Source organism: Colletotrichum acutatum (assembly GCF_030867785.1).
Source record: "Colletotrichum acutatum strain CBS 112980 chromosome Unknown BDZ83scaffold_31, whole genome shotgun sequence".
Classification (NCBI taxonomy): Eukaryota; Fungi; Ascomycota; class Sordariomycetes; order Glomerellales; family Glomerellaceae; genus Colletotrichum; species Colletotrichum acutatum.
Window position 1 is genome coordinate 268,671 of NW_026849025.1, and position 26,983 is coordinate 295,653.

The following is a 26,983-nucleotide window of genomic DNA, read 5'->3' on the forward strand; positions in this document are numbered from 1 at the left end:
GCCAATATCCCCCCAACCACTTAGCCGATCCGGAGAAGGTCCATCAAAGCGATCAGTGCGTCTTCCCCCATTCCGTCTTCGTCCACCTCTTCATGTTGATTAATCTCTCGCTCCGTCATCAATGTGGATACCCTTGACAAGCTGCAGGAACACAGGGCCACAGAGTCCGTGTTATTGGGGGGGGGGGGGGGAGAAGGAAACGAAAAGCGACCGTTCGTGTTCTAGCTGGTAGTCCATGCTGCTAGTGCTCCGGGCACCGAGTGGCTCGGCCAATGGTCCCCGCCTCTTCGCGACCCTTGTCCCTAACCGGCTGCTGCTCCGGGATTTACGCTGTGATGTTTCACACAACCCGAGTGTTTCGGAGCCGCCTTCGAGAAGGGCTGGCTAACATACACAGCGCCCTCTCATTCGTTCCAATCAGCCACATTTGTTGCAGAAATCAGCTGCTGCGTGAGGAAAGGGAGGGGAAAGTGTTTGGTCTGTGGTTCAGTGGTTGTCCCGTTTGAGTCTAAGCAGCCAAACTCTATTTAGACTCCGCCCATTCCTTTTTTACTCCCGCCCTAATTCTCTGTGCTCAATGTCTGTTCTCGAACTCTACGGATCTCTTTCGCCCTCTCAGATGTCGTTTCTGGCGAGTATGTTGGGCCTAAGGTGACCCTAACGGTGCTTCTAGTTTGGTCTACGTACTGGTCTATCTGTCTGCGTTGTTCGAAACTTTGATTGACAGCGGATGAGCAACCTCCCCAATTGCCCCCGCCACGGCAGATACTAGCTTCCCGCGAGACCGAATCATTCGCATCTCTCCAATTGGGCACTTCCTATCAGAAATCCAGTCAGTTTTCACCTGGCAGAGAGCTAACTTGACTCATCTGTGGCGATTGAGCGAAATAGAACACCACCAGGAAGAGACCAACCAAAGACCAGCAAAAGCTTCTCACCGTACTCGGCCCTCCATCCCGTATTCTTTGTCACTTCTAGAACCAAAGCCTTACACACCCCGTCACCGTCAATCTCTTTGTGATCAGTCTGATCTGATCCTCTCAACACACAACATCCGCCCTCTCGAGCCTCCCACCGGTAAGTGGGAGAAACTCTGTATCCAAGCACTTTCTTGAGCCGAAGATTTGAATATTCTGTTCGGAGGTACTACTCATCGGTATACCTCTCCGTTCGGGCGATATGCGTTCCGCTGCGGTTATGTGACGGAATCTCGAGCGTGAAAGTCGGGTGAAATCTCTCAACGGTTGTCAAAAAGTATGATGTGCTTGTGTATGTCGAAACAATCGTATGTAGCATTGACAGCTGTGTGACGTGAGATTCAATCTGCTTCTATTGCGTGCAGGTATGGAAATTTTTCTGCCCTCTTGCATTCTTCGGCTCTTGGAATTGCTGCCCTTCTTCTCGCAAACCTGTTTGGGCGCGGTGTAATTCAGTGAATTCTGAAGCTCGATGAGCAGCCTCAAGCTCGTAAAGCCAAAAAGAGAAACCCAGCATCGTACGAGAGTTATCCTGTTCAGCACTTTGCCTGCCGGAATGCAAGTGGCCCTGCGGCAAAACCAGTAAAGTTAAGCACAGCGCAGTCAAGCAGACGAGCCGCCGCGGTCTAGGCTTGCAAGAGAGATCGGACTTTGTCCCGCCCGGGTTGTTCCCTCGATTGCTGGCCACTATCTCGATGATGAAGATCTGTGCGCAAGGTTCAAGATTCCTGAGCAACGATAATATCCTCTTTGCTCTTATATCTCGGATTAATTGGGCATAGAAGGAGGCTTGAGGCGACGTCTAATGATAACACGAAGGCTCCATGTCCTGAAGATATTGTGCATTATCTCCAGACTCTCCATGCCTGGCCATGTTCCTCGATGAGATCCTTGATGGAGATTTCCAAGGGCCAAATACTCTCACTTATGTGAGATACCTAATGGCCACTCAAGCCAGTCTTAAACCAGACCCTAGGGGCTGTACAGCCACATCTCGTAATTTTTTAGCCTCCTTTCCAATGTCTCCAAGGGACATGCGTCCTTGCGTTGACAACTCAAAGTGAGGTGATATTCAAAAGTAACTTGTAACGCTAATATCATGGGATTGGTTAAACTTCCCGGAATGCCTTGATGACTAACAGCCGTGTTCATACAGCCACATCAAAGTCGGCTACCACCCTCCTGTCAAGCCTGCGCAGCCTTCATGGCAGCGATACGGTGCTTGGTCCGCTCAACCACATTCTTCTCATCGTAGATACCGTTGACGCTAGGCGTGCTGTTGACGGTCTGCGCCCACTTGTAGAAGCTAGGCGCCTTCTCCTCCAGCGACGTCAGGATGTTCTTCGGGATGAGTTCGTAGTTTGCAAACGAGAAGAGCCTCAGCGTGAATGAACCCGTGAGGACCTCAGCCAAGGTAACCTTGTCACTGCCCCCAAAGTACGGCTTCGCATCCTTCAACAGCGGCTCAACCTCCTTGGCGATGACATCGATAAACCCAGCCGCGACCTCATTCGCCTCTGCTTCGGACTTTGCGAGCTGCAGCTTGTACAGCGACGAGTTAGCCTTGCTAAAGTAGGTGTCGACGAAGAAGTTGATGCGCGCGCGGCGGAGGGCAGCATCCTTGCTGCCGGCGGCGGGGACGAGGTGGGACGGGTGGGCGTCGGCGAGGAACTGGCTGACGATGGCGGACTCTGTGATGATTTCGCCGTCGTAGGAGAGGGAGGGGACTAGGCCGCGCGGGTTGATGGCCAGGTACTCCTTCGTGCGGGGCACCGAGAGGTCGATGATTTCTTCCTCAAAGGGCAGGCCGAGTTCTGCGAGGGCGATGTGTGCACGGTGAGCCCCTGAGGTTTTGGGGTTAGCCACTGCAGTGTATGTCTGGTTCGTTTGTCTTGAGGTAGGTGAAACTTAATTCTGTTGAGGGTGATGCGGTGGTTTGAGTCGTGAGACTTCATGAGGGGTTGACAGTATGCCTTCATGCTTAATTCTGCACGTGGCTCCCTGGGGTAGGTGGTTACGCGGAAAGTGAATGAGGGGTTGGATACGAAGAGACGGAAAAGAGGAACGAGGACGAGGCTAGGGATGGATGGATGTCACGTACATGGGCAGCCGTGGTTGGTGTACAACTTGATCTTGGGCGCGGCGGAAGACATTGTCAGGATTCGGTCTCTGATTCAAGTTTGTATCGATGGATTGGAAAGCTGTTAAATGTGTTTTTTGTCGGCAACTCAAGACTTGGTTTCTTGGCTTTCTAGCTATGGAATTGCGGGTGAGTTGACTGGCGATGGTGAGGTTGGCGCGTATTTGAAGGAATCGAGTGTTGATAATTGATTACCAATGCAACAGTAGTAACACACTGAGGTCGGAAAGTTGCACCATTGAAAGACCGATGTCGTGATGCAACTTGTCCCCCCCAGCCTTGAAAGAGGAGGGGAGAACAACCCCGCTCTATCGACTGCTTGGCTCCAGTCCCCTTCTGTGAACTCCCGGCGGAGTTTACGGGGGAAGCAGCCAAACATGGTTCACCCAGCTTAGAAATCAAGGGTCGGTGCTCGGCACGGATTTCACATCCGTAGATCTCTTCTCCCCGCTTCTGCGCTGGGAGCCTCTCTTTGCTCTTGCAATCATGCCCTCACTAAATTCTGCAGTAATACGTAGCGAGCGTGGTAGGAAGTATCTGACTAGCGGATACAGATAAGAATGGTTCTCTTGCAGATGCTGGGTCCAGCGTATCATAGACCATGATATCATCTGCCGTGCCAGAGCATTGAAACTCCATACATCCCGATGCGATGCAGACGAACCTCGTCCTCCTGTGCCCCGTCTAGGTCCATCTGAAAGAGCATCCGTGCGTGCGGAAACCGACATGAAGACCTTGGGGGAATTCCGATTCCGATTCCTAGGGCTGAGATGAGGAGAGGTGGGGAGCTCTCTTCTGATACGAGTTGGACAAGGTAAATTATGAGAATCCAGCATGACTTTTCAAAGTCCGAGAGCATTGAGTTCCTTGGCGAGCAACAGTGAACAGTCGGTGTCTGCAAGCGCACCAGGGGAAGGGGTTCTGATGGTCTAGATGCGTTCTGGTGAGCTCGGCAATCTATCGAAACAGCTCATGCCTGTCAATCCATTTTCCCCGCGACCACATTCCGCTTGATGGTCCATTGACGGGAACCTGGATGGTGGTTCCGGGAGTGTATTCCGGAGCATCCGAGAAAAGACGATACTGAACGTATTGTGAACGATGCGTCCCTGTAACACTCGATCGTCGCCAAGAGATGTCAATTGCATTTTGTGCAGCCAACATGAATTCGCAAGATGCATCGCAATCCCTCCAACTGAGCAACGACCGGGATAAGTAAACTTTTATTAGTTTCCTCTCCGAGACAGTAACCCGCAGACTTGGCAACAACGGCCGTCTGACATTTCTATCGCTCATCAAAACCAATTACCAAACTCTAACTAATGCTGTCCTGGATGACATTCTTCATAAGCTCGTGGTTGTGGGAATAGTCAATCTCAACGTCGACGATGCAGACTCCCTGATAACTCAAAGCCTCCTTCATGACGGCCTCCAGTTCCGACGAACGACTGACGCGCAATCCCTTGGCGCCAAACGCCTCGGCATACTTGACAAAGTCGACCCCGCCCAAGTCGACGCCTGAACTGCGGCCGTACTTGTCGACTTCTTGAAACTCCACCATGTTATACTTTCCATCGTTCCAGATGAAGTGCGTGATGTTGCACCCCTGTTTGACGGCAGTCACTAGCTCCTGTCCGCTGTAGAGGAACCCGCCGTCGCCGCTGATGCTTACGACCTTCTTGGAGCACGGCGGCTCCTGGGCCAGAGAGGCTCCGATGGCCCACGGGAGAGCTACGCCGAGAGTCTGTTGAACGTTGGAAACAAGGAAGGACTTGGGGCTATATGCGAAGTAGAAGCGCGAAAGCCAGATGTACATGCTACCGACATCCGATGCCAGAGTCGTCGATGGGGGCAGCAGACCCTGCATGAGCTTGATAAAGTAGAGAGGGTGCACAGGACCGTCGCCAGTCTGGCCCAGAGCCTGGGGACTCTGTTCCCAAGCGTGGAACTCTGTGAAGATGGTTTTCGCTACTTCGGATTCCTGCGGGCGAGAAACGTTTGCCAGAATGTCGCTCAGCGCCTTGACGTTGGCGGCGATGGCGCCTACGAGTTCCAGCTTCGGGTTGTAGAAAGCGCCATAGTCGGCGGGAATCCAATCCAGATGCAAGATGTCGAGGCTCTGGCTCTTGTGCCAGGCGTCGGCGTCATACTCGGACTGATCGTAGCCCGCAACAATGACGAGATCGGCCTGGGAGAGGAGCTTGTCACCAGGCTGGTTGCGGAAGAGGCCGATGCGGCCGTAGAAGAGATGGGCAAGCTCCTGGCTGATAGAGCCTGCGGCCTGAAAGGTCTCGACGACGGGGATGGGGTGCTTGCGGAGAAAACCGTGGACAGCTTCGACGGCGTCTGGTGTTCCTGCCCTCGATCCGAGGAATAGGACTGGGAATTTTGCGTTTTGGATCATGGCCGCCGCCCGGCTCAGTGATGCTGATGGTGATGTGCCATACTGAGGCGGTGTGAAGGCGCTCTGGGGCAGCGCAGGGATAGACGTCTTGGTTCCGACTGTCATGATATCGATCGGCAGGCTGATAGCTGTTGCACCCTGCGGGTATGCGGTGGCGGTTCTGAAGGCATCGAGCATAATCTCTGAGATCTGATCCGGGTGCACGGCGCCAGTGGTCTTCTTGGTGACGGGCTCGAGAAGCTGCACGCCTCTCAGGCTCTGATGTGTCTTCTTGGCAGCCTGCACCCGCTTAACATCGCCGACAATGGCAACAACGGGTGCACCCTCATCGTTGGCGGTCACCAGGCCGGTGACAAGGTTGCTTGTTCCCGGGCCGGAGGTGGCGATGCACACGCCGGGTCGGCCTGTGATCCTGCCGATCGCTCCGGCGATAAAGGCGGCATTCTGCTCGTGGCGGCAGACGACCAGCTGGATCTCGGGACGGTCAATCAAGGCATTGAAGACGCTATCGATCTTGGCGCCCGGAACACCAAAGATGTGCTTGACGCCGGCAGCGACAAGAGAGTCGATCACGACATCTACTGTTTCTGAAGACATTGAGCAACCGTGTGCTTGTTTGAGCGTGGTATAGAATCACTGAAGCGGATTGGATTCTGATAAAATCCCGGTTAGGATGAAGGGAAGGGAAGCATGGGCCAGGAATGCTGAGGGTATAAGGTAGCCTGTTTACGTCAATTTCAGAGGGCCCTGCAAGAACAAGAAAAGATCAAGTGGTCATGAGCAGGAAGCAAAAACTTCAGCTTCACGTTCGCGATCACGATATCGGCGAGAGGCGGAGATGGAGAGAGCAAAGGTGGAGATTGAAATGCCGCAAAGTTCCCTAGCGCTTGGCCGTCAATCGGTGAGATCTGAGTTGTTGAGGAGCAAGAAGCACCCAAAGCTCAAAGACCGAAAGAGCGAGGCGGTGATGTGGCCGGTGATGCCGTGCGACTGACGTCAGCGCCCTCGCCGGGGCGGTGGGACCCAAAGCGGCGCCTTCCATTTTCCACTTCACTGTGATGGACCTTGATGATGACTCAACCATTAACGCCAGGAAAGAGCCACACATTCGCAGCTTCCGTTCGCTGAAACTCAGGAAGGTCCCGCCTGCGCTTGTCCCGGAGCCGCCTTCCGTGGCCTCCCGATGTCCCCGACCCGGTGGACGGGAGGCAGGTGCGTGGGTAGGTGTGCTCCTTCTGCAGTAAGCAGTCAGCAATTGCGGGCCGATTTCGTGGCCAAACTCAATGGAACCCCAAACCTTCACTCACCACCACCTCACTCAACGTCTCACTTTCCGTGACCACCTCGTCTCATTTGGCAACTGCGGCTTTACTCTGCCCAATTCTTATTGACTTGGGAGTTCGGTTTCACATCCGCAGCACTCACGAGAACACTGGTAAACCATATCAGACGCCATGGCGGTCAACGAGATATTCCAGTACTCCATCATCTCGGCCCTGATGGACGGCGTCGCCTCCAAGGGCCTACCGGTATCAGACCTCATCTCCCACGGAAATCAAGGCCTGGGAACATTCCGCTACATGGTCGGCGAGATGATCATCCTCGACGGAAAGCTCTACCAAATGAAATCAGATAACACCGTGACCCCAATCGAAACGAGCCCGGCCTCCGACGCAGTCGCTCCCTTCGCCATGGTCACCCGCTTTCAGCCCACAGCAACAATCAAGGCCGCTTTCAGCAACAAAAAGGAGCTCTTTGAGCATCTCTCCCAGGACTTCCCCGACTCGAAAAACTTCTTCCTCGCCATCAGGATCGAGGGTGTCTTCAAGGGTATCACGGTGCGGACAGCCGGCGGCCAGAGTAAGCCTGGCGAGAGCCTGACTGAGGTCGGCAAGCACCAGGCGTCTCACACCTTTGAGGAGCCGGTGCGGGGTACTGTTGTTGGCTTCAGGTCACCAGAGTATACCATGGGCATCAGCGTCGCTGGTGATCACCTGCATTTTATCACCGAGGACCGGACACAGGGCGGGCATATTCTGTCTTTTGGTACGGACGGCGAGGTCGAGATTGGTGCCGCGCAAATTTCACAGTGGCACGTCGAGCTGCCTACGAATGATCCAGAGTTCAATAAGGCCGCATTGGAGGGCGATAAGGAGGGTATCGCTGCCGTGGAGGGCTAGCAGCGGCCGTGGAGCAGTGTAGAAACATACGATAATAATTCTAATGATTGATAATCTCGCAACAATCCCATGGACATTTCTGACCTGGTTGCACTGTGAGAGGAGAAAAGAGAAAAGATACATGAAAGCAAGTTCCGATTGGCTTAGCAACTGGGTCGTGGTCCACTCGTGAGAATCCTCCAGGACAGGATGCGCAACTTCCCTAACCATCTTGGCAAGTCTCACTGGAATACTCAACTGTGGGCTGCTTATGGGTGCAAACTCACCAGTCACTTTTCACCTTGATCGTAGCGTGAAGTAGCCATGTTGTTTGAGTTAGCGATAAATATCCTTCAAAAAGACAATGTTTCAAGATCACGGCGAGTCACAGGCAAGGTCGAGCAGTGAAGTTAAAAATGATAAATTAATTCATGTTCAAAGAAGGCAAGCCCTTCTACAGTACAATATACAGATGCCATCATCGGAGTGACCGTGATGACGATGCTATGCCACAAATGCAAGTGTTCGCCATTCTATGGATATACCCGGGTAGTCCCAATGCCTTTATACCGATGCCAATTTGATGAGAAACGTGTGAAATATGAAGTGATCAAACAAGCCAAGCAACCACTTAGGAGGTGTAGCTGCAGCTGTTGGGGTCGGTGATCTGGACAGCGCGGACAGCAATGCCAAGGCAGTCAGTGTTGCCGGCGGGGTTGGCGACACCGGAAGAGACCCAGACGGACCAGCTGTCCTCGATGCTGTTGGGGCAAGCCAGGAAGCTGGCGCCGTCGAGGGTGAGGTCGCCGTACTGGTCAACCTTCCAGCCGGTGCGCTCGCCGTTGCGGGGCGCGGGCTGGGCGCCGGTGGTGTAGCCGAGCTTGCCCTGGCCCATGCCGGAGCGGTCGGCGTAGAGCTGCTGCGGGGTGGCGGAGGCGGCGTAGAGGTAGAGGCCGCCGTCGTCCTGGTTCAGGTAGAAGGTGGCCGAGTCGTCGTCCTCGGTGCTGTCGCAGGTGGCGTTCTGGTTGGGCAGCTGGAGGAAAATGGAGCTCTTGGCGGCCTGGAAGGTCGAGAAGTGCACCTCGCTGGCGGAGCGGAGAGCCATGAGCTGGAACTTTGCGTCGGCGGGCAGGCCGGGGGCGGTGCCGTTTGTGGTGCCGTTGTTCTGGCGGGTGATGAGCTGGGGGACCGCGGCGCCGGAGACGGCGGCGATGAAGGAGGTCGCAACGGCGAGAGTGTTGGTGAATTGCATCTTGATGGTTGTTGTGATTGTTTGAAGTGGATGTGGGTGTAAAGACTGATGTGGTCGGATGATTACTTTGTGATTAAAATTGTTGGTTGTTGAGTGTGGTGGGATAGAGACTTCTAAATGTTGACTGAGAGGGGGATCTGTCGGTCGTCTTATATCTCGGGTTGACCATCACAAAATGCTGGTTGCTGAGGAGCCACCAGAAGGCTCCAGGACTCCAGGGGACCCCGTTTCGACGATCATCTCGTAATCACGGGGTGCAGAAAGCGAGGTCGCGTTGGTTGCGCCAGTCCAACCAGTGCCTAATGTTGAGTGTGTGCACTGCCGGGGGCGAAGATCTTCTCGTAATGCCGGCCAGGGATACCGGCGGAGCCCGATTGACATCATGAGCCCTGCCTCCTGTGGTTTGCAGTGGAGTCGCGGACAAATACGAGAGGAGCCGCCTCGCAAGGGGAGGCGAGGATGAGTGACATGGCATGGCATGGCACCCTCGGAGAGACTTGGCGATGCGGCATCCCGCCTCCTAGCGCTGCCGTCTGCGCCGCCCGCGAGACCCGTTGCTTCTGCCCCGAGATTTTGGTCGACCTCGCACCTCGGTCTCTGCACGTTTACCAACAAAATGTGTGTGTGGATGGAGAAAGTTGAAAGCGCCACAACCGGCGGCCTCGGGAGGACGGAGCCGGCCAAGGAGAAGGTGAGGATACCGATTGGTTCGGTTCTCTATTTAGCACAGCCATTCTCATGGATGATGGATGAACCGGTGGTCCCTATTCGACACAGGAGCAGAAAGATGGGGAAAAAGAAGAGAGAAGAAAAGAGGCAGAGCTGAGGCGAGAGGCTGGCGGTGGCTGGTCCTGCTGAATCGCACACAAACTCAACCACAAAGCTGTGCCCCCCAGCCACCCAGAGTGCCATACCAATATCGGTCGTGTTATGCTGTGACTAGCACATGCCACCCGGTGCCTTAACATAGGGCAGAAGTGGGCAGTGATGTCACAAACAAACGACCGGCTGCCCCACGTCCCCTATTTTCAGACATTTTAGGCATTTTAGACAGCAGCCGTCTCTTTGGGACTCTTCTTGGCTTTCCTCATGGCGACTTGACAGAGTAGCTGGAAAGAGTCTAACTCCCCGGGAGGCGAACGGCTAGACGGTATGGGCCAAGGGCCGTAACGTAGCATGTAATTCTCGCTCAAGGCAGAGCCTCCGGGGCTAGGGAAGCGAGAGGTAACCCGTTTCCCGACCGATGGACACATTTTACATAAACGAAACGGCCAACAAGACGACGAGAAAAGAGAGAGAGGCGACAAAACGTTCAGAGTCAAGGACGCTAAAAAGTCGGTCACTCGCTCCCAGTCAAGGGTCCATCAAAGTGAAACTGACGCCAGCCCAGCGTCGCTCTCGATAACGCCGATGAACCTTAACCTATTAATAGCCGAGTCAAGGGCTGGCAGAGCCAGGTTGATCCGCTAAAATCTCTTTGGGTGCTAGGCGTGCTTTTCCGGAGAATATTCCACAGCTTCTCAGCTTCTTCTAGCAGCTGCTGCGTCAAGCGCTTGGCAGACGCTTAGCTCCGGGGGCGAATTCGCAGTGACTCGTGCGCTTGCTGGACGAAAACACGGTCCATCGTCATTGGGATTCTTTCCATAGCGTCGGGCGAGACATTGACAGAGACAACGAGTTTGTCCGTAAGTAGGTAACACATTCTCGGTGCAACTCGACTTTGATGGTGTCCGGACGGCTGTTGGAGAGAGGCCTTCCAGTCCGATTCATGGGTCACTGCAATGGTCTGATGGGAAATCCATCGAAATGGCTCAAGGGCCGTGTTCGGACGATCTGCTGCCCCAGAAGCTTTCAAGTTGGGACGAGACGTGGAGACGTCGTTCCCACCTTTATCCCGCATTTACCCAGTTATTCCAACCTTGATGCGTATTTCTATTTCTTTTCCACCCCCTGAGCCCCGGCAACTCAACAAGCGAAGCATTCGAGCCATATTGAGAACATGGGAGACTATTCTAGAACGGCACAACGGCATGGGGTATGACCGAAGATTGTGTTCATCGAACCTTGACGGGGTTGAATTCATCCGATGGTTGTTTTTCTGTTTCCACTGGCGATCTACAAGCCCTTCAAAAGCATGGTCGTGATTAGCACCAACAGCGTCTCCAAAAATATCCAAGCTTAACAGCACAGTGTGTCGATCACCAATCCAAATTGACCAAAGCAAAGAGTCAAGCAGTTTGTTTAAATTCGCGCATGAGATGGATGATCATTTCTTGTGAAGGTAATGCTCCGCCGAAAAGAAGTTTCACAGGCTGCATGCAGCCCGCTGCCCAGTCGTGAGATGGGGATAGACACGGGGGAGGCAGAAGAAAAAATGGTTGGGTGCAGGTGTCAGGGAGTAAAGCTGGCGGGCTGCCTACGTCGGGCGCATAACTTGACTCAATCTTTGAGACTCAATCGATTTTGTGTTGTTAATTGATGTTGCGATCATCCCGTCTCGTCTATCATGATTGTGTTATCAGACTTCGTAGCGAAAGTATCTTCAAGGTTTTCTAACCATATCGGCGTGGACCTTCTTCGCTCCGGTCTGACTTTTCTAGAGATTGCGATGAACAGTCTACCGAGATGAAAGCAGAAACATAATCGGACAAACACATCGTGATATTGCGTCCCAATAGAATTCATGTTGTGTGTCGTTCGCTGGCCGTGGACTGTGAGAAGTATATTAAAAAAAAAAAAAAAAAAAAATAAAAAAAAGACTGAAGGCTTTGAGCATCCAATCCGTGGAGTGTAGGTGCTTTGTTTCTTCATGCGCTTCGCCAGAAGGTAGGCATTGTTCTCTTGAACATGATGGGGTTGCCATGCTCTCAGAGGTCCCTACCCGCCGTGCCGCATACCGGCATGACCTGCGCGGGAAAAGCGTCCGAAGCCTCGGGGCATCCAATGCACCTCTCCTTCGCTTGATGAAACTAATCCACCCCCATATTGCACTACAAATAGCCCTTGGATAGAGACGGGATTACCGATGTCCTGGTCGCTTACAGGTTTTCGCAGCTGGCTTGCTGTCTGAATCTCATCCTGGCTCCGGCCTGTCAGCTTCAAGCTCCACGAGATAGGCGCGAGAAGCCCTCCAAGAACGCGATAGGGGCCAAGGAACCTGAATGCCGACACGAACATCAATATAGCTCCGTAACGACGACGCAGAGTTCTTTTCGTGTTTACTTAGGAGGCGGCGTCACGTAAATTGTATGTACGGATACAACGACCCTTCGTTCTCCACTCGATTTTGCTATCTCTCATATGAAATCTTTTTCTCTTATATACTATATGTTAGTTGCTATTTTCAATCTGCAAGTCACTTGACCACGGTAGTTGCGAGAGCCAATCTTGAGAAAAATGTGTGAAATTCACTGGGCTTATTTTCTCCGCCAACTGGATAAGGAAGGCACCATTGAAGACTTTGCTTACGTCGCAAATCATGTCGCGCTCTACTCATCTCAGACATTAAGGGAGTCATACTAGACTCCCGTTGAGATCTGGAGCTCTGTTCATCTAACCTCAATTACCGGTTGGTTCAAAGAGGAGTTTCATGGAGGTTTTTTCGCATGGGTTGATATCTCCTAAGGTTAGTCAACCATCGTGATGATGCATCTGCTGCTACGACGCGGATTTTTCAGATTATTGCCGTGCTGAGAAATACGTTTGCCAACTGCGGTACGTCAATCCGACTCAGCCTCAACTCTCTCTTTGTTGTATCTCAACCATAACTTTGACATAGGTACTGTGCCTTCAGAGATAATCGACGATGTTACAGATTGGTTTCCCTGCGCAAATCATTAACCTTGATAGCAAGCCCAAATCGAATTTGCTGTCTCAGGCTTCCTTCAAGACGAGAGATGGCATCTGATCACTTCAGGTGGAATGACTTCAACAGGTTCTGAACTTCAGGGTAGACTATGTCTCCTTTATACGATTACAGATACTATATACATGTCTCCTCATACAAATACTTACAGGTCCATTAGAGAAAAAAGAGTCCCAGCATCTTTGTACGATCTCCATCGCTGCATCCGCGTGTCGAAAGCCCCTCTCGATTATTGCCACATCAGGAGCTCAACGTATTTACGTATTGGTCGATGGCCAGACTAGTAAGGAATCATTTGCATTAGAGACTTAATCACACGAGATGTAATCGATTCCTCGAAATTCGCTCAAGCCTCAATATCAAGATGATATTCCAGTCCACAACGAAGGCTCCTGGCGTGGAGTCATTCCGACATGCCCTACGAGGAAGTTGATAAGCATCTCCACACCTCAGAGTCCGGACTGGAATCAGTGCAGAAAGCGAGCCACAACATCATACTATCTCCGAATCCGCGGCGACGGATAGAAGCATTCTTAGAGGCTGCGATGGAAACCCAGATACAGAAACATCAGGTCGGCACGATGATACGCATGCCGAAGCTAACCGTCCGGAACTCATCAACAGCAAGGATGACCTAGGAAAGGCTAGCAAATTTGAACTAATACAGGTAGCTCTGAGGCCTGGGCCTCGGCTTACCTTGCGGGGAATTGTGCTATTCGGCGGGGTTTGTTGGTGCTTGATGGCTTGGGGAGCTAGGCTTTTGGGGAATGCTGACGCCTCTCTGAGACCAACTAGCGTCTGAAATTGTAAGGACTCGTCAGGGTGATTTCCCGATTTTCTTAGAGCTTGATCACTCACAGTCTCTTAAACTTTATACTGGGCATATTCATCATTGCAGACCACGAGGTGTCTATCTCAAGTAAATGTGGAGGTGGCAGACTCAGCATAGCATTGTAGATGGGAATGCTCTACCGGAACATGCAAGTCATCTGTACATGCACTACTTACAGGGCCCACAAATCTCGCTATGACATAGCTCTCGGCCTGAGATGAGGGGAAAACCAAGGTGTGTTGAGGAGGGAAGCTCGATCAAGTCTCAGTGCATGTGGATATGAGGGGTCAAGCTTACCCGTGTAATTCATCCTTCCATCACCTTCATAGACCTTACGACTGGCCCCCAAATCGCACTCAACATGACTCAAGACCGCGATAGCAAACCTCCGACTGTCAAGCTTGCGGAGTATCTCTTCACTCGCTTACACCAGCTTGGCATAGGTGCCATACACGGTGTTCCGGGAGATTTCAACCTCTCACTGCTCGACTATGTTGAACCCGCAGGGCTGCTCTGGGTCGGCAACGCCAACGAGCTGAATGCAGGATACGCCGCCGATGGATATGCTCGTATCAAGGGCGTCGGGGCCCTCATCACGACATCCGGCGTTGGCGAACTCTCGGCCATCAATGCTATCGCCGGGGCGTATGCTGAACGCGCAGCCGTGGTCCATATCATTGGCACGCCTTCTAGGGTCCTACAGGATAGCCGGACTTTGATGCACCATGGATTCAATGATGGAAATTACAGGCGGTTCGCGGAGATGCATTCTCACGTCACCGTTGCGCAGGCGAATCTCAGAGATGCATCGTCGGCACCGCGTCAAATTGACGAGGTGCTGAGGCAGTGCCTGGCTCAGAGTCGTCCGGTCTATATTGAAATTCCTCAGGATCTGGTTGTTGTCCCTGTTTCGACCGAAGGGCTAGATTCACCGATTCAGCTGCCTGATGCCGTGTCAACAGCGGCTGACGAGACTGCCCTGGCGGCAATCATGGACAAGATCAGTTCAGCAAAAAGTCCGATGATCCTCGTTGATGGAGAGACGAGGCCGTTGGGTATTGTCGAGCAGACCGAGGAACTGGTGAAAGCCACGGGCTGGCCCACCTGGACAACTGCTTTCAGCAAGTCACTGGTAGACGAGAGTCTGCCAAATTACCACGGTATCTACTCGGGCAGATTTAGCGATTCCGCTGTCAAGACATTCGTCGAGAAGGCGGACTTGATCCTGTGCTTCGGTCCTCACTTCAGCTCAACAAACACTTATGCCTTCTCAAGCATACCCAAGCCGGATGTGACAATCCTCTTTAGCGACAACATCAAGATAGCAGACCAAACATTTCGCGATGTCTCGATCAGAGCGGTAGTCAGGTCACTTCTCGAAAGACTCGAAAAGTCCAAGATCCATCAATACGCTCACTACCCAGAACTTCCTAAAGACCACGGCATAGAGTTCTCGGAGGTGTCTAGCGAGGAGAAGATAACGCACTCCAAGTTTTGGCATCTCACGTCCAGCTTCGTGCGTCCAGGCGACATCATCTTCGGGGAGACAGGAACGGCCGGTCATGGATCTCGAGTCTTTGCCCTGCCGCGCCATACTAGAATGTTCCTCCCGACAACCTGGCTTTCCATCGGATACATGCTTCCTGCTGCGCAGGGCGCTGCCTTGGCGCAACGAGAACTTATCCAGTCATCCAAGTACCACAACATCAAGGAAGCACGCACGATTCTCTTCATCGGCGACGGCAGTTTTCAGATGACTGTTCAGGAGATCTCTACCATGATACGCCACAAGCTCGACGTGATCATCATCCTACTCAACAATGACGGGTACACCATCGAACGATGCATACATGGGTTGCATCAGTCCTACAACGACGTTGCCCGCTGGCGCTACTTGCAGGCACCGGGTTTCTTCGGAGGCGATCCAGAGACGTATACGGGCTCTGCAAAGACCTGGGGTGAGCTAGAGAAAGTGTTGAAGGATGGCAAGCTGAAGGATGGTAAGAGCTTGAGGATGGTGGAGGTTTTCATGGACCCGGATGACGCGCCCGAGGGCGCCCTACTTGATTTGCTGCAGAAAGAGAAGGAGAGAATTGCAGATAGCCAATAGTAGGCAGGGCAGGGAATAAATCATAATTTTACTAGAAAAAACGTCCGATTGGCTTCCAATACTCGATTGCTTCGAAGGCGAGGTAGACGGCAAGTCTAGGAAACCCAGCCGTACAGATTGAAGCCGGATTGAGGAACTTTCGATGACAATCTCAGGGGTACCATATCTGGAGAGATGAGTTGCTGCTAATAGAGGAGCATATTAGTGTAGGATATGTATCATTTAGACGTTCACAGTTCTGAGCTTCGCTTGTGCGGCGCGGGAACATGTCATTAGTTACGGCCTTTTCAAACGAATACCTAATTACCCAGTCACCTTTGGAGAAGGCTTGTTGAAACTCTGGGTACGTTATAACGGAACATGCTTTATATAGCTTTGTTTCCGAGCTTCCGATCAGAAGATGCGGGGTGGTCGGCAGTTGCAAAACGTGATACATCGAGACAGTAAAGCCGGCCCGTGTGGGAGCGCATCTCGGAACCGGAAGCGTTGTTCTTGGGGATGTCGGCCACTTGGCAATAATGCGGAGAGGGCGGATGATCAGTATTTTGCTGAGACAACTTTAATGTAATACTTCCCTTTCCTTTTCGCCTCTGGCGTTGGGAAATTCTTAGACGAGGAGCAATTCAGCCATCAAATCAGTGACCTTGCCAAGTATCTTTCCAACTTGACGGCGATTCCATCGTCGTTTCACGAGAAAAATGGCCATTATTTCGGAAGTTGTTGCATTCGTTTCAGCTCATCTTCCATTTCTGATTGCTGCAATCTTAGCGATTCACTTCGTTCGGAACTTCACAGCAAGAGGTGTTTCCAAGATACCAGGCCCGTTCTTAGCCAAGATCTCCGACATATGGAGGTTCGTTGATGTAGCGCGCGGAAGAGCTCATGAGACGCACATCAAGCTCCACGCACAGTACGGGCAGTATGTACGACTCGGACCGAATCTAGTCAGCATCCAAAACCTCGATGCCTTGAAGACAATCTATGGTGTGAATAAAGGATATCGCAAGGTAAGTTTGACGTATCCAAGAGAATTCGAGGCGTCTACTGAAATGATTCTTATAGACCGAGTTTTATGCGGTACAGCAGCAGCTGGCCAACGGTAAACCAACGCAGACACTTTTCACGACACTCGATGAAGATTTCCATGCAAAAATCAAGAGACCTATCTCGAGTCTTTATTCCATGAGTACGCTGACCGAATTCGAGCCCTTTGTCGATAGTACGATAGAGAAGTTGCTTGAGAAGTTGGATGAATTTGCCGGCGCTGGACGGGAACTAGATCTTGCAACCTGGCTTCAGTACTGTGAGTGGTTATGACCAGTAATTTTGATCACGTCAAGTAGCTAACGTCGACGCGTCTCAATTGAGATGCTTTCGATGTGATTGGAGAGTTGACCTTCGGCAAGCCGCTCGGCTTCCTCGATCAGGGCCAAGACGTCGGCGACGTGATGCTTTCATTGGAAAAGATGGTTGACTATGCAGGAATGGTGAGTTTGATCAGAAGCATATTAAGTAGCAAGTCGCTGACAGACTTATGTCTTCAGATTGGCCAGATACCTTGGTTGGATCATCTCTTCATTAAGAACCCGATCAAGCGCAAATTTGGTGGTGGTTCCACGGGTGCTGTCGCTCAATTCGCGCGCCAGTGTCTCGAAGAGCGTCTTCATCGCGCAGAGGGAAAGATAGAAAACCCTTCACACCGCGACTTCCTCACCCGTTTCCTAGAAACCAAAAAGACGCATCCACAAGTTGTTGACGACCGGCAGGTCTTTTCATGGACACTCAGCAACGTTAACGCTGGGTCTGACACGACTGCAATCTCACTACGAGCGGTGCTCTATTACCTCCTTAAGAACCCCTGGACTTTGACCAAAGTCATGAAAGAAATTGTGGGTGCTAGGAAAAACGGTAAACTGTCAATACCGGTGACGTGGAAAGAGAGCCAAGAGCTGCCTTACCTGGATGCGGCTATCAAAGAAGCGCTCAGACTTCATCCCGCAGTCGGCCTACTACTCGAAAGAATTGTTCCTAAAGCCGGAGTTCAGCTTCCTGATGGCCCATTCCTGCCAGAGGGTACCGTTGTCGGTATCAACCCATGGGTCATGCATCGTCATCCTGCATTCGGCGATCATCTCGAGTCCTACGTGCCGGACCGATGGCTGCAAGGCGAACACGAACCTCTGGAAAGTTATGAAATTCGGAAGGCAGAGATGCAAGGAGCGACGTTCACATTCGGTGCCGGACCACGTACGTGTATCGGCAAGAATATCAGCTTACTTGAGATCTATAAAGCGATTCCGACTCTTCTCTATACCTACAATGTAAGGAATGCACCCAAACTGGTAAAAATCAGACTAACAGTTGCACAACTCTAGATCAGCTTGAGCTATCCAGACAAGGAATGGGATACTGTGAACGCGTGGTTTGTGAGACAAAAGAACATCCATGTCAAGTTGATCAAATCTGGCAGGAGTTGAGATTTGTAGATGCCTATCAAACCATGTTTAGACTGACGTATTGACCCTCAATGGCATCTAACGTTGACTGAAATGTCTTATAGTCTTCTGATTACGTATCATTGTAGTGCCGGGAACGGCACTAGAGCTCAAAACCTCCGAAGGCACCTAGTACTCAGCCCACTGTAATGTTTTGCGTAATCAACGCAGAAAAGAAAATAACATCCCGCCGGTTCCATTTGTGTCACAATGCAGGTCTGTTGCCTAAGGTATATTCCTCGGGGGCCCGGCAACAACTATCGGTGCGTGCACTGAACAACGCAACATAGGGACCAAGTGGGTAATTACCGATGGGATGACCAGGTTTCAACTCAGGCATGAGTCTTGCTACGTAGTGAGCAGAAGGCACAGTAGTAGCTCTTCACATTGAGCTCCCGATCAAGACGTCTGAGCTTTTCTGCCACAACTGGGACCGATTCCTGTTGCAAGTTCTCATCACTGACGATATCCATCCCAAGGCTCCCGATACACGCTTATGGCTTTACGCGTTCGCCCAGCTTCTGAAGCGCATATTTTATTATGACAAACAAGCGTATGAAGACTGGGTGTCTGGGTTGCAGAAGTAGGAAGAAGAAGTGCGACGAAAACCGTCCCGAGTGTCACTCCTGTGTTGCGAAACAGGTTGCATGTGTCTGGCCCGACAATTGGCAAGAAGTCAGGACCGCACCTGCACGCAGTGGTGGGTACAACTGCCAATCTTGGTTTTAGGACGATGTTGGAGATTCTGATAAGCTGACTCTGAATAGCGGTGGCACAAAATCCCTCGAGGAGGCGGCGGCATAAGATCCAACACAGGGATCTGACGACAGCCGATTCAGGCATTGTCTGTGACCGCGTTGCCCATGTTCCCACAAGGATGCTAGATGAGGTTGTGTCGGAGTCTGTCACTCAGCATATCTCGTCAGTAACGGCAGCCGATGATCACTCTAGTCTCGATGTCCTGTTGTTAAGCGAACCGCCATTACTGGAGAGGAGATTGCATCCCACTACCCGTGGGATTGCCTCCGAGTCCATACCTGATAGCGCAACCCTCGCCGCCCTCATCAACGTATCACCAACGAAACAGCATATCCCATTCATTCTGGAATCGACCCTGAGATCAAATACCGACGATTTTCAGCTACTGTTTCAGCACTTTGTCTTACAGTCGATGCCATCTATAGCGCCTGATGACATTGACTTGGACTTGTTTCTCAAGTACACGATGCCTTTGGTCCTCGCCGACGATCTGGTCATGCGAGCAGCCCTCGCCCTGAGCAGCGCAAAGTACATGATGCGAGCCCCGACGAATAAAGCGCTACAACTCTCTGGGCTATGTCATTCCAGAGTTATGGAGGCCATCATGGTACGGACTACTGCGTGCAAAGCTGGGCTGGACGAGCAACCTGTGTTTCTTTGCTCAGCTACTATACTAATGGCTGTGTTAGAGTTGACGCATGGCAGCACGCGGAGTCACCACATAGACTTTGCCACCCATCTTATACTCAACGTCCTTCCCTCGTCCGATCCTCAGATTGATCGAACCCTGTACAGATTCTTGCTCAGGGCGTGCATCTACATACGAGCTGAGACATGGGGGTGCGAAGGTCCCACAGGTCTGCCCTCATACGTAGAGAAGCAGATGGCGAACATGTTCCAACTTGCGGCCAAGCTTGAGGATCTGGACAATGAGGGAGGAATAAGAAATCAGATCGGCCTACTTCAGACAGCCTTTGTCACAGGCCTGTTGGTTGTGCCGCAACTTGCACGCCTTTCAGCATCAAGGGAACGCCTTGAGGACGACATCGAACGCGCGATACAACTGGCAGCACTCGAGTCGCAGATTATGTCTTGGAAACCCCCCCCTGGTTCCGAGGCAAGTGATAACATCCGGAGAGTCTGGGGTCTATGGCGAACAGGTCTCCTGGTACATCTTTACACATCCCCGGTGGCACAAGAAGTTTGCCAGACGTGGTGGAGAGAGAAGAGCAACGCGTGCATTAGAGATTTCATTCAGAGACTCGAAGATACAGCTCGAAGTCCCAGAGGCCTCTCAGTGCTCTCGTGGCCGCTCATAATGGCAGGGTCGTTTACTCAGACCGCTTCGCACCAACAGTTGATTCGAGACACGTTGTCTTCCATCTCTGAGCGAACAGTTTCGAGATTACCAGTAAAATTAGCGGAACGACTCGTAATAGGATAGCTGGACTCTCGAAATTGCCTAGTGGTAACGTAGAGCTTGTGTGTTTTCTTGAGACGATGCTGTGGAGGCGAGTATGGCTCTCGGCCAGACAATGAAAGACGGCAGTGGAATCTGTCACAGAATCTGGGCATCGATATATGTAATAGTGTTCCTTCATCTAGGTGTTACGGCGTACCCCTCTGGCCGCACGAGTCGTCACATCAATCTTGATAACATCACTGAAAACCTTAAGAAGTCGTGCATTCAGATAATGGATGGCACCATCAAAGAGTTTGCAGATGACCTTGATAGAATCAAATTGATTTCCTACAAAAGGCCGACCACCCGCCCTCTCACCTTTTCTTCATCAATCATTCCTTGACCCCTTCCCTCTTCGAAGCCTGGCGGGGTTAGAAAAAGGGCCGCTATGCCCGGTATGCCTACGCTCTCTTGAACAGCGTACGGCACGCGGTGCGTGCATGTCGAAGGGTTCCGACAGGAGATGCGCAACAAGATGAAGAGACAAGAAGAAAGTTCAGCATGTTGGCCGGGGGGGGGGGGTTGGAAGACATTTATAGTCTTCTAGGGCGAGGAGCGGTGGACGACAACCGGTTAGTACGGCGAGCAGCAAGCAGGAATATCCTTCTGCGATGAATAACGAGATGAAATTGACGCACATACCCTTGGATATCTCGAAGAAGGCACAGCTAGTCTCAAGAATATCCATAACAAGATGCGGGACCATGGAGAACCTCATCGGCGGAAGCAGCGAGCAGGAAAGGAGCAAGATCGCAGCTACGGTCGCAGAAAGACGCGTCGGTTCTTCAGGTTCAAGCCTTCGTTCTCGTATTTCTCGCATACGGGATGAATTACTCAGGGACTTAAGATTGACCGGTCGACAAACTGTTGGAGACGAGCTCGGATGGAGCACGCCACAACACCGCCGCAGCTCAAGAAGGAAAACGCGACCAGACTAGATCAGATTGGAAGCCTACCCAGAACACATGGAGGGAGAATTCCGACCACGTCTAGGGTCTCTTTGTTAGAGAACCGACCCAACCTTCCTCAAGTGTTCGTCTTAGTATCCCAGACACTCTAGAGTTGCCCTCTAAGCTTTCTCAGAACAGCCTCACGACCCATCTTCCGCTACCCGAACCCGGGCGTCTCCTTCTTTCCTTATCATCGCCCGTACATATCTAAATCAAACACTCGGAGCTACCCCTTCCATTCCATCTAAACGACGAACAGCAAGAAGAACGGCCACGGAAAGAATGCCTCCTGCCGGAATCAATTCTGAGTAGCAACAGACCTCAACCGCGCTGCCTCACACTTAGGCCATCACGCACCTACCTAAGGTAGAAGGGGCAATATAATGCAAGAGAAGCCTCCAAGCCATAGAGTAGAGAATCTCATGGCATCTGGTCCACGGCCTTCTTGGTGCTGGTACTTGGCAGCAAACACACCGCACGACAAATACTGTTTCGTTTTATTTGACACGGATGTCAATGGTTATGCACGTCGCCTGAGGGCTTGCATTAAACAACAACAAATCTTACAACGATAATTCAGCATCTTTTTCTCTGCACATGACTGGAAGATAAGATTGGGATACTTGTTGATGATATACCGCTTCCGTGGAGCACAGTTTTATTTCACTTGGTCTTCAGCATGCCAAAATGATGTGTGGCTGAGCCCCGCCTCCACTGCGGCTAGAGGAAAACGGGAGGTTGACTAAGCACAGCCCAATTACTCATGCGTTGCGTTGCGGGTGGGGTTCAGCCAATAATCCTCTCACTCGAAGTCGTGGTTTTACTGTCATTTGATCAAGTAAGTAGAATTGAACCCACCACAACAATCATACAATTTTGTAAACTTGCCACCATTGAGTCTCTCCAATGATGAGTTCCCAAGGCCAAGAAACTCGTAGCCGTCAAAGCTTTTTGCCTCTGATCAATAAAGTCGACAAGTTGAGTGACTCAATCACCAGAATCTCCCTTTTGAATTAGGTTGGAGTTCTAATTGCTTTCCAGTGTCCCTCTGGGCTTTGACTTCAATACTCTCTACAGACTCCTTCTACCTAATGATTTCAGGCCCCATGGCTTCATGGTCCAAAGCACCGTAGAGCGCCTTCCATGGACCCCAGAGTTTCACATCGACCACAATAAGCGTGTGGTGCAGTTGCTCAACTCCACGGTCAAAGATGATGAGGACCCCGGCAAGGCATGCACGGCTGCCTTCCAGCGCGTCGTCGATGCCGCCATTGCGTCTGACTCTTTCCCTTCGCTGAACAAGCTCCACAGCGAGCATTTCAGAATCATCGGCGCGAACCACTTTGTCTCAATTGAGCGATTTCCAGCACCTCTGTTCGGCATCTCGTCGCGCGGGGCACACATGACGGCCTTTGTCAAAACGAGCGACGGGATGAAGATCTGGGTACCGAGGCGGAGCGCGCACCTCTTCACGTTCCCGAACCTCCTTGATACCACTGTCGCTGGCGGCGTCAAGGCCGAGGACTCGCCCTTTGACTGCATCATCGCCGAGGCGACGGAGGAGGCGTCGCTGCCTGCGGACTTCGTCAAGGAGAATGCTCGAGCTGTTGGAGCTGTGACATACTGCAGCTTGAATAAGCAGAGGGGCACATTCTTTCCGACTGTCCTCTACGTCTACGACCTTGAGCTACCTGAGTCGATCGAGCCTCAGCCGGGGGATGATGAGGTTTCCGGGTTTGAGCTGATGACGATTGACCAGGTTAAGGATGCCATGCTGGGTGAGCAGTTCAAGCCCAACTGCGTTCTGGTTATGCTCGACTTCTTCATACGCCACAACATCATCACCTCTGAGAATAATGACGAGTATCTGGAGATTGTCACTAGGATGCGGCGGCATCTACCAGTACCAACCAGTCCGGAGCGAACATAGTAGATGATAGATTGTGAGTTCGCCTAGCCTTCGGCGAGCTTGCTTTGGAAGGAATATCTGGGTCACAGGGATGCTAGACTCGATCGAATACAGACGATCCGTCAGAATAGATATCAAAGACTCTGGGCTATTTAGTCATTAAGAACTCAGAGTATGAAGCACGCATGTATGATCGTTTATATGTTTTGTACTTGGAGAGAACTAGAGACAGGAATCAGATCCGACATGTGTCTTGATCTAAAGCTTCTTGCAAAGTCTTGTGTTATACTCGATCTCTTCCCAGTCTTCTGTACCAGGAGTCGCGACGGCGTAGAAAATGCCGTTGGGGTCCCACTTCTTACGCAACTCAAGCAGCGTAGGGTAGACCGAACCCCAGAAAGCGTCTTGCCAATTGGGTTGGAAGGGATCAGCCTGATAATGTGGTCAGTCAGTTTTCGTCCTACTATGACTAAATTCAGCAGAACTCACCTCGTTGACATAGGTACACCCATCGGGACCAGCCTGTCTCAAGGCCTCATCCTGAACGTTGGTCAAGACGTCTTGCAGGTCAGCCTTCTGTTCAAGACTGGCACCAATAGGCACCGGTAGGACACTGATGATGAAGTTGGTCGCGTTTCTGAAGGCTGGATGTGTCGCACTGTTTGCCACCGGCCATGCATGCCCAGCATTCCAACTGCCTAATGTCAGACTTACTTCAGGGGCGAAGGTCAAGGTACTCACAAATGTCCCACCATGAAACCAGCCAGTCCTTCTCGGGGGGTGGCAACAGTCTTGAAAGCGTCGACGATCTGGTCGTTTCGCTTCTCAACATCAGCGTGGCTGAACATCCACCCACCAGTCAAGGCGTGGGTGCCCGCCTGCTCGTCTTGGAATAGGTCCGTGTAAAGAGCGAAAAATGACCCAAAGCCTTTGGTGGAAGACTCAAAGGGGACGTTGTTGGCCCTGAGCTCATCGAGCATAGGCTTGATAATCGCGTCGAGTTCCCCCTGCGTCTTCCCAAACGCCACAAACGGTTGCACATTGAGCATCATCGAACCGAGCTCCCAGTAAACGTACAAGCCGTTGTCGACGAAATGATTAGACCATTTGTGGAACACGCGCACACCCTCCCAGAAAGTCGTCTCGTTGACCCCGCTGGTACCATTGATGTATAGAACACCGCCGGCTGCCTTTTCCTCGGGGTACGTCCGGAACGTCACTGAAGTCACAACGGCGTATGAAGAAGGACCGCCGCCCTTGAGGCCGAAGAAGAGATCCGCATTCTCGTCAGCGTTGGCGGTGACGTACTCGCCTTCGGCGGTGATGGCCTCGAACTCGAGTGCGTTGTCGGCAGTCATGCCGTGAAGTGTCGTCAGAGGGCCGTGGCCGCCGCCGGCAACGAGACCTCCGGCGACGCCTACGGTGGGGCACTCGCCAGTGACAACGACGACGGGAGGGTCTTGTGCGTTGGCCGCCCTCAGCAGGGCGCGGCCTTGGACTCCGGCGCCGAGCGTAACAGCGTTGCCGGAATAGTCACCGGGACCAATCCATTGCTCGGTGAAAGTGATGTCCTGGAAGCTGTGGGTGTTGATGATGAGAGCACCCCAGCCCGTACTGCGTCCGATGAAGTCGTGGCCCGTATTGCGGATGATGAGGCGGAGGTTGTTGTTCCTCGCAAAGTCGACCCCGGCTTTGATGTGTTCCTTTTTGGTCGCCCCGATGACATATACGCCATAGTTGCCTAGCGTACAAGGCTCTTCGGGGTTTTCAGTAGGCTGGCATGTTGCGTTGGTGAAATACTTCCACAGGTTGAGACCCAGTTGATCAGTTCTTTGAGCGGCATCAGCTTTTTAGCTCTACTTTCTGATACTTGACAAAAAAAACGATAAAGAGGGTCAACATACGTCCATTGCTCATCCGTGTAGATAGCGGTAACCTCAGCACATTTTGCCTCATCGTATGTTTGGATTGTGCCGAGTGTGCCGTTGAAAGTGTTGTGACAGACAGCTTCCGGAGGGATATGGGCATGCAGGTTCCCCTCGACGGTCGTGTTCAGCTGGGCCCAGTCATTAGACTTGGGCCAGCATGCATCTCCAAAGTAGCATTTGCAGCCATACTGCTTTCCTTGCCACGTACGGGGCACTAGGTCAGCGGCGAAGACGCTTTGGGTAAGTGCTGCCAGACCCAGCAAGACTGTTAGAAGTTGAACCATTGCGACTACTGGGGTCTGGAGAGTCTAAATGACCTTAAGTAGAGACTCATCGAACAGAAAGCCGACGGGTAGAAGAGCTCCTATATATTCATCATGACTGATCATCCGAGTTCCGGGCACAACGTCAGGTCTAGGAGCCCCGCCCTGCCCCCCTCCTGGTGGTCATCTTTCGGCCTCATCTCTGGCTCAACCGTTGATCCAGGCTCAAGTCCTAGTACTGCCAAGATGCAGGCTACATTGGAGGAATACGACACAATCTATCATCCTACTTACTTTAGGTTGCACTGCTCAGCTCGACTCCGCTAGGAGCCAAAGGAGACTTACACCGCTCGGACTATACCCTCCTGTCAAAGCCTCGCCCGGTTCGTCTGATGCTAAGGGGTGATGTGCATGCAAGTCGGGCCAAGGTTCAAGACACATCAGTTCAAGTAGGCTTGCATGCATCAAATAGACATGGATACTTGGTAATAATCTTGTGTGCTACTCCCACGAACATGACAGAGGTAGAGCTGCCGGAAACAGCCACCGAAGCATTTCCGGATGGAAGAGCATGAGCAGTCACATCTAGCCAAGGAAGTGGATCAAGCAACCCAAGTATCTTGAGGAAAATGTCCCACATTATCACTATACACTAGACAACGAAAGCTCATCGGAATTGGATGACGGGAAAGGCAAAGAAGGTTATCTTCACCTACCCCAGCCCACAGCGGGTAAGGAGCGGTTCCCGAGGGCGGCGTTGTATGACCCTGGGACCTGACTGGTTTACATAAAAAAAGGCCCTCAATTTGACGAATAACAGGGAGAATAGATATTAGCGCTGACAGCTAAACCTGCATAATAAGGCGGGGGATTTTGCCGGCAGATGGAACCGAGTGGGATCACCGAAGGCTAGTGGAGCTATCCCCGAAGGGAGTTCAGGCCCGATGCAGCAAGCGAGTCCAGAATCCCAGGGTCTGCTCTGATTTCGAATGAGCTTCCATGCGGACATAAGGAATTGGGTTGGAACTTGAGTGGACATAGTTTGATTCGAGGCTTATATCATGAATTCTCCCTCCGGCTTGGTCTGTGGGCTGATGTCGTATTAAAGCTGAGGAAGAGTTCTGTCAGCCATTTCTTGTCTGCAGGCTTAGCTATGAGACCTTTTTGGATCAAGCTATTGAGGTCGCATTGACGCGTCGTAACCTAAGAAAGCCAAGACCTTGGTAGCAGGGTCTCAGAGCCGACAACGATGTTTTAACCGAGAGAGAGGACTCTCGCGAGATTCTAGTGACCCACGTGAAGCTGTGATAAGCAAAGGCACTGTGCCGACTTGGCACGACGTGCTGCTTCCGCAAACCGCATGTGGGCATTGAGGCAGTAATGACTTTTCGCTTGTAGCTTTGGAACAACTGCAAGGCTAGTTTTTTGACGAACATCGCGCTATCTAATCTCTTCGCCATCGGTCATTGATGTATGGA

The 26,983-nt window shown here is 51.9% G+C and overlaps 10 protein-coding genes across 10 annotated transcripts; 5 read left to right on the top strand and 5 right to left on the bottom strand.

Annotated features, from left to right (window-relative positions):
- Positions 1-2,162: 2,162 nt before the first annotated feature.
- BDZ83DRAFT_574110 (glutathione S-transferase domain-containing protein) lies at positions 2,163-3,130 on the bottom strand (the record flags this gene model as incomplete). The annotated part of the gene is made up of 2 exons (XM_060504684.1): positions 2,163-2,821; positions 3,079-3,130. The coding sequence occupies 2 exons, from the start codon at positions 3,128-3,130 to the stop codon at positions 2,163-2,165; spliced, it is 711 nt and encodes a 236-aa protein (XP_060366676.1).
- Positions 3,131-4,432: 1,302 nt separating this feature from the next.
- On the bottom strand, positions 4,433-6,118 carry BDZ83DRAFT_574294 (acetolactate synthase; the record flags this gene model as incomplete). The annotated part of the gene is made up of 1 exon (XM_060504702.1): positions 4,433-6,118. One exon carries the CDS (start codon positions 6,116-6,118, stop codon positions 4,433-4,435), a length of 1,686 nt encoding a protein of 561 aa, XP_060366677.1.
- Positions 6,119-6,581: 463 nt separating this feature from the next.
- BDZ83DRAFT_615652 (alpha-acetolactate decarboxylase) lies at positions 6,582-8,114 on the top strand. The gene has a single exon (XM_060507908.1). It carries the CDS (start codon positions 6,976-6,978, stop codon positions 7,699-7,701), a length of 726 nt encoding a protein of 241 aa, XP_060366678.1. The 5' UTR covers positions 6,582-6,975; the 3' UTR covers positions 7,702-8,114.
- Positions 8,115-8,311: 197 nt separating this feature from the next.
- Positions 8,312-8,932, bottom strand: BDZ83DRAFT_750749 (cell wall protein PhiA; the record flags this gene model as incomplete). Its single annotated transcript, XM_060513957.1, has 1 exon — positions 8,312-8,932. One exon carries the CDS (start codon positions 8,930-8,932, stop codon positions 8,312-8,314), a length of 621 nt encoding a protein of 206 aa, XP_060366679.1.
- Positions 8,933-13,950: 5,018 nt separating this feature from the next.
- Positions 13,951-14,428, bottom strand: BDZ83DRAFT_615655 (uncharacterized protein). Its single transcript, XM_060507909.1, has one exon. The coding sequence runs from the start codon at positions 14,300-14,302 to the stop codon at positions 14,108-14,110; it is 195 nt and encodes a 64-aa protein (XP_060366680.1). The 5' UTR covers positions 14,303-14,428; the 3' UTR covers positions 13,951-14,107.
- On the top strand, positions 14,419-15,752 carry BDZ83DRAFT_615656 (thiamine diphosphate-binding protein). Its single transcript, XM_060507910.1, has one exon. It carries the CDS (start codon positions 14,621-14,623, stop codon positions 15,737-15,739), a length of 1,119 nt encoding a protein of 372 aa, XP_060366681.1. The 5' UTR covers positions 14,419-14,620; the 3' UTR covers positions 15,740-15,752.
- Positions 15,753-16,437: 685 nt separating this feature from the next.
- On the top strand, positions 16,438-18,328 carry BDZ83DRAFT_774107 (cytochrome P450; the record flags this gene model as incomplete). The annotated part of the gene is made up of 4 exons (XM_060515413.1): positions 16,438-16,746; positions 16,802-17,042; positions 17,108-17,226; positions 17,284-18,328. 4 exons carry the CDS (start codon positions 16,438-16,440, stop codon positions 18,112-18,114), a joined length of 1,500 nt encoding a protein of 499 aa, XP_060366682.1. The 3' UTR covers positions 18,115-18,328.
- Positions 18,329-18,540: 212 nt separating this feature from the next.
- On the top strand, positions 18,541-20,656 carry BDZ83DRAFT_256499 (fungal-specific transcription factor domain-containing protein). The gene is made up of 2 exons (XM_060501967.1): positions 18,541-18,934; positions 19,002-20,656. The coding sequence occupies exons 1-2, from the start codon at positions 18,775-18,777 to the stop codon at positions 20,435-20,437; spliced, it is 1,596 nt and encodes a 531-aa protein (XP_060366683.1). The 5' UTR covers positions 18,541-18,774; the 3' UTR covers positions 20,438-20,656.
- Positions 20,657-22,211: 1,555 nt separating this feature from the next.
- Positions 22,212-23,566, top strand: BDZ83DRAFT_615660 (NUDIX domain-containing protein). The gene is made up of 2 exons (XM_060507911.1): positions 22,212-22,382; positions 22,447-23,566. The coding sequence occupies exons 1-2, from the start codon at positions 22,312-22,314 to the stop codon at positions 23,333-23,335; spliced, it is 960 nt and encodes a 319-aa protein (XP_060366684.1). The 5' UTR covers positions 22,212-22,311; the 3' UTR covers positions 23,336-23,566.
- Positions 23,567-23,572: 6 nt separating this feature from the next.
- BDZ83DRAFT_740019 (uncharacterized protein) lies at positions 23,573-25,526 on the bottom strand (the record flags this gene model as incomplete). Its single annotated transcript, XM_060513053.1, is given in 5 exon segments — positions 23,573-23,746; positions 23,804-24,008; positions 24,056-25,055; positions 25,065-25,144; positions 25,219-25,526. Coding segments are annotated over 5 exon segments (1,767 nt in total).
- Positions 25,527-26,983: the final 1,457 nt, after the last annotated feature.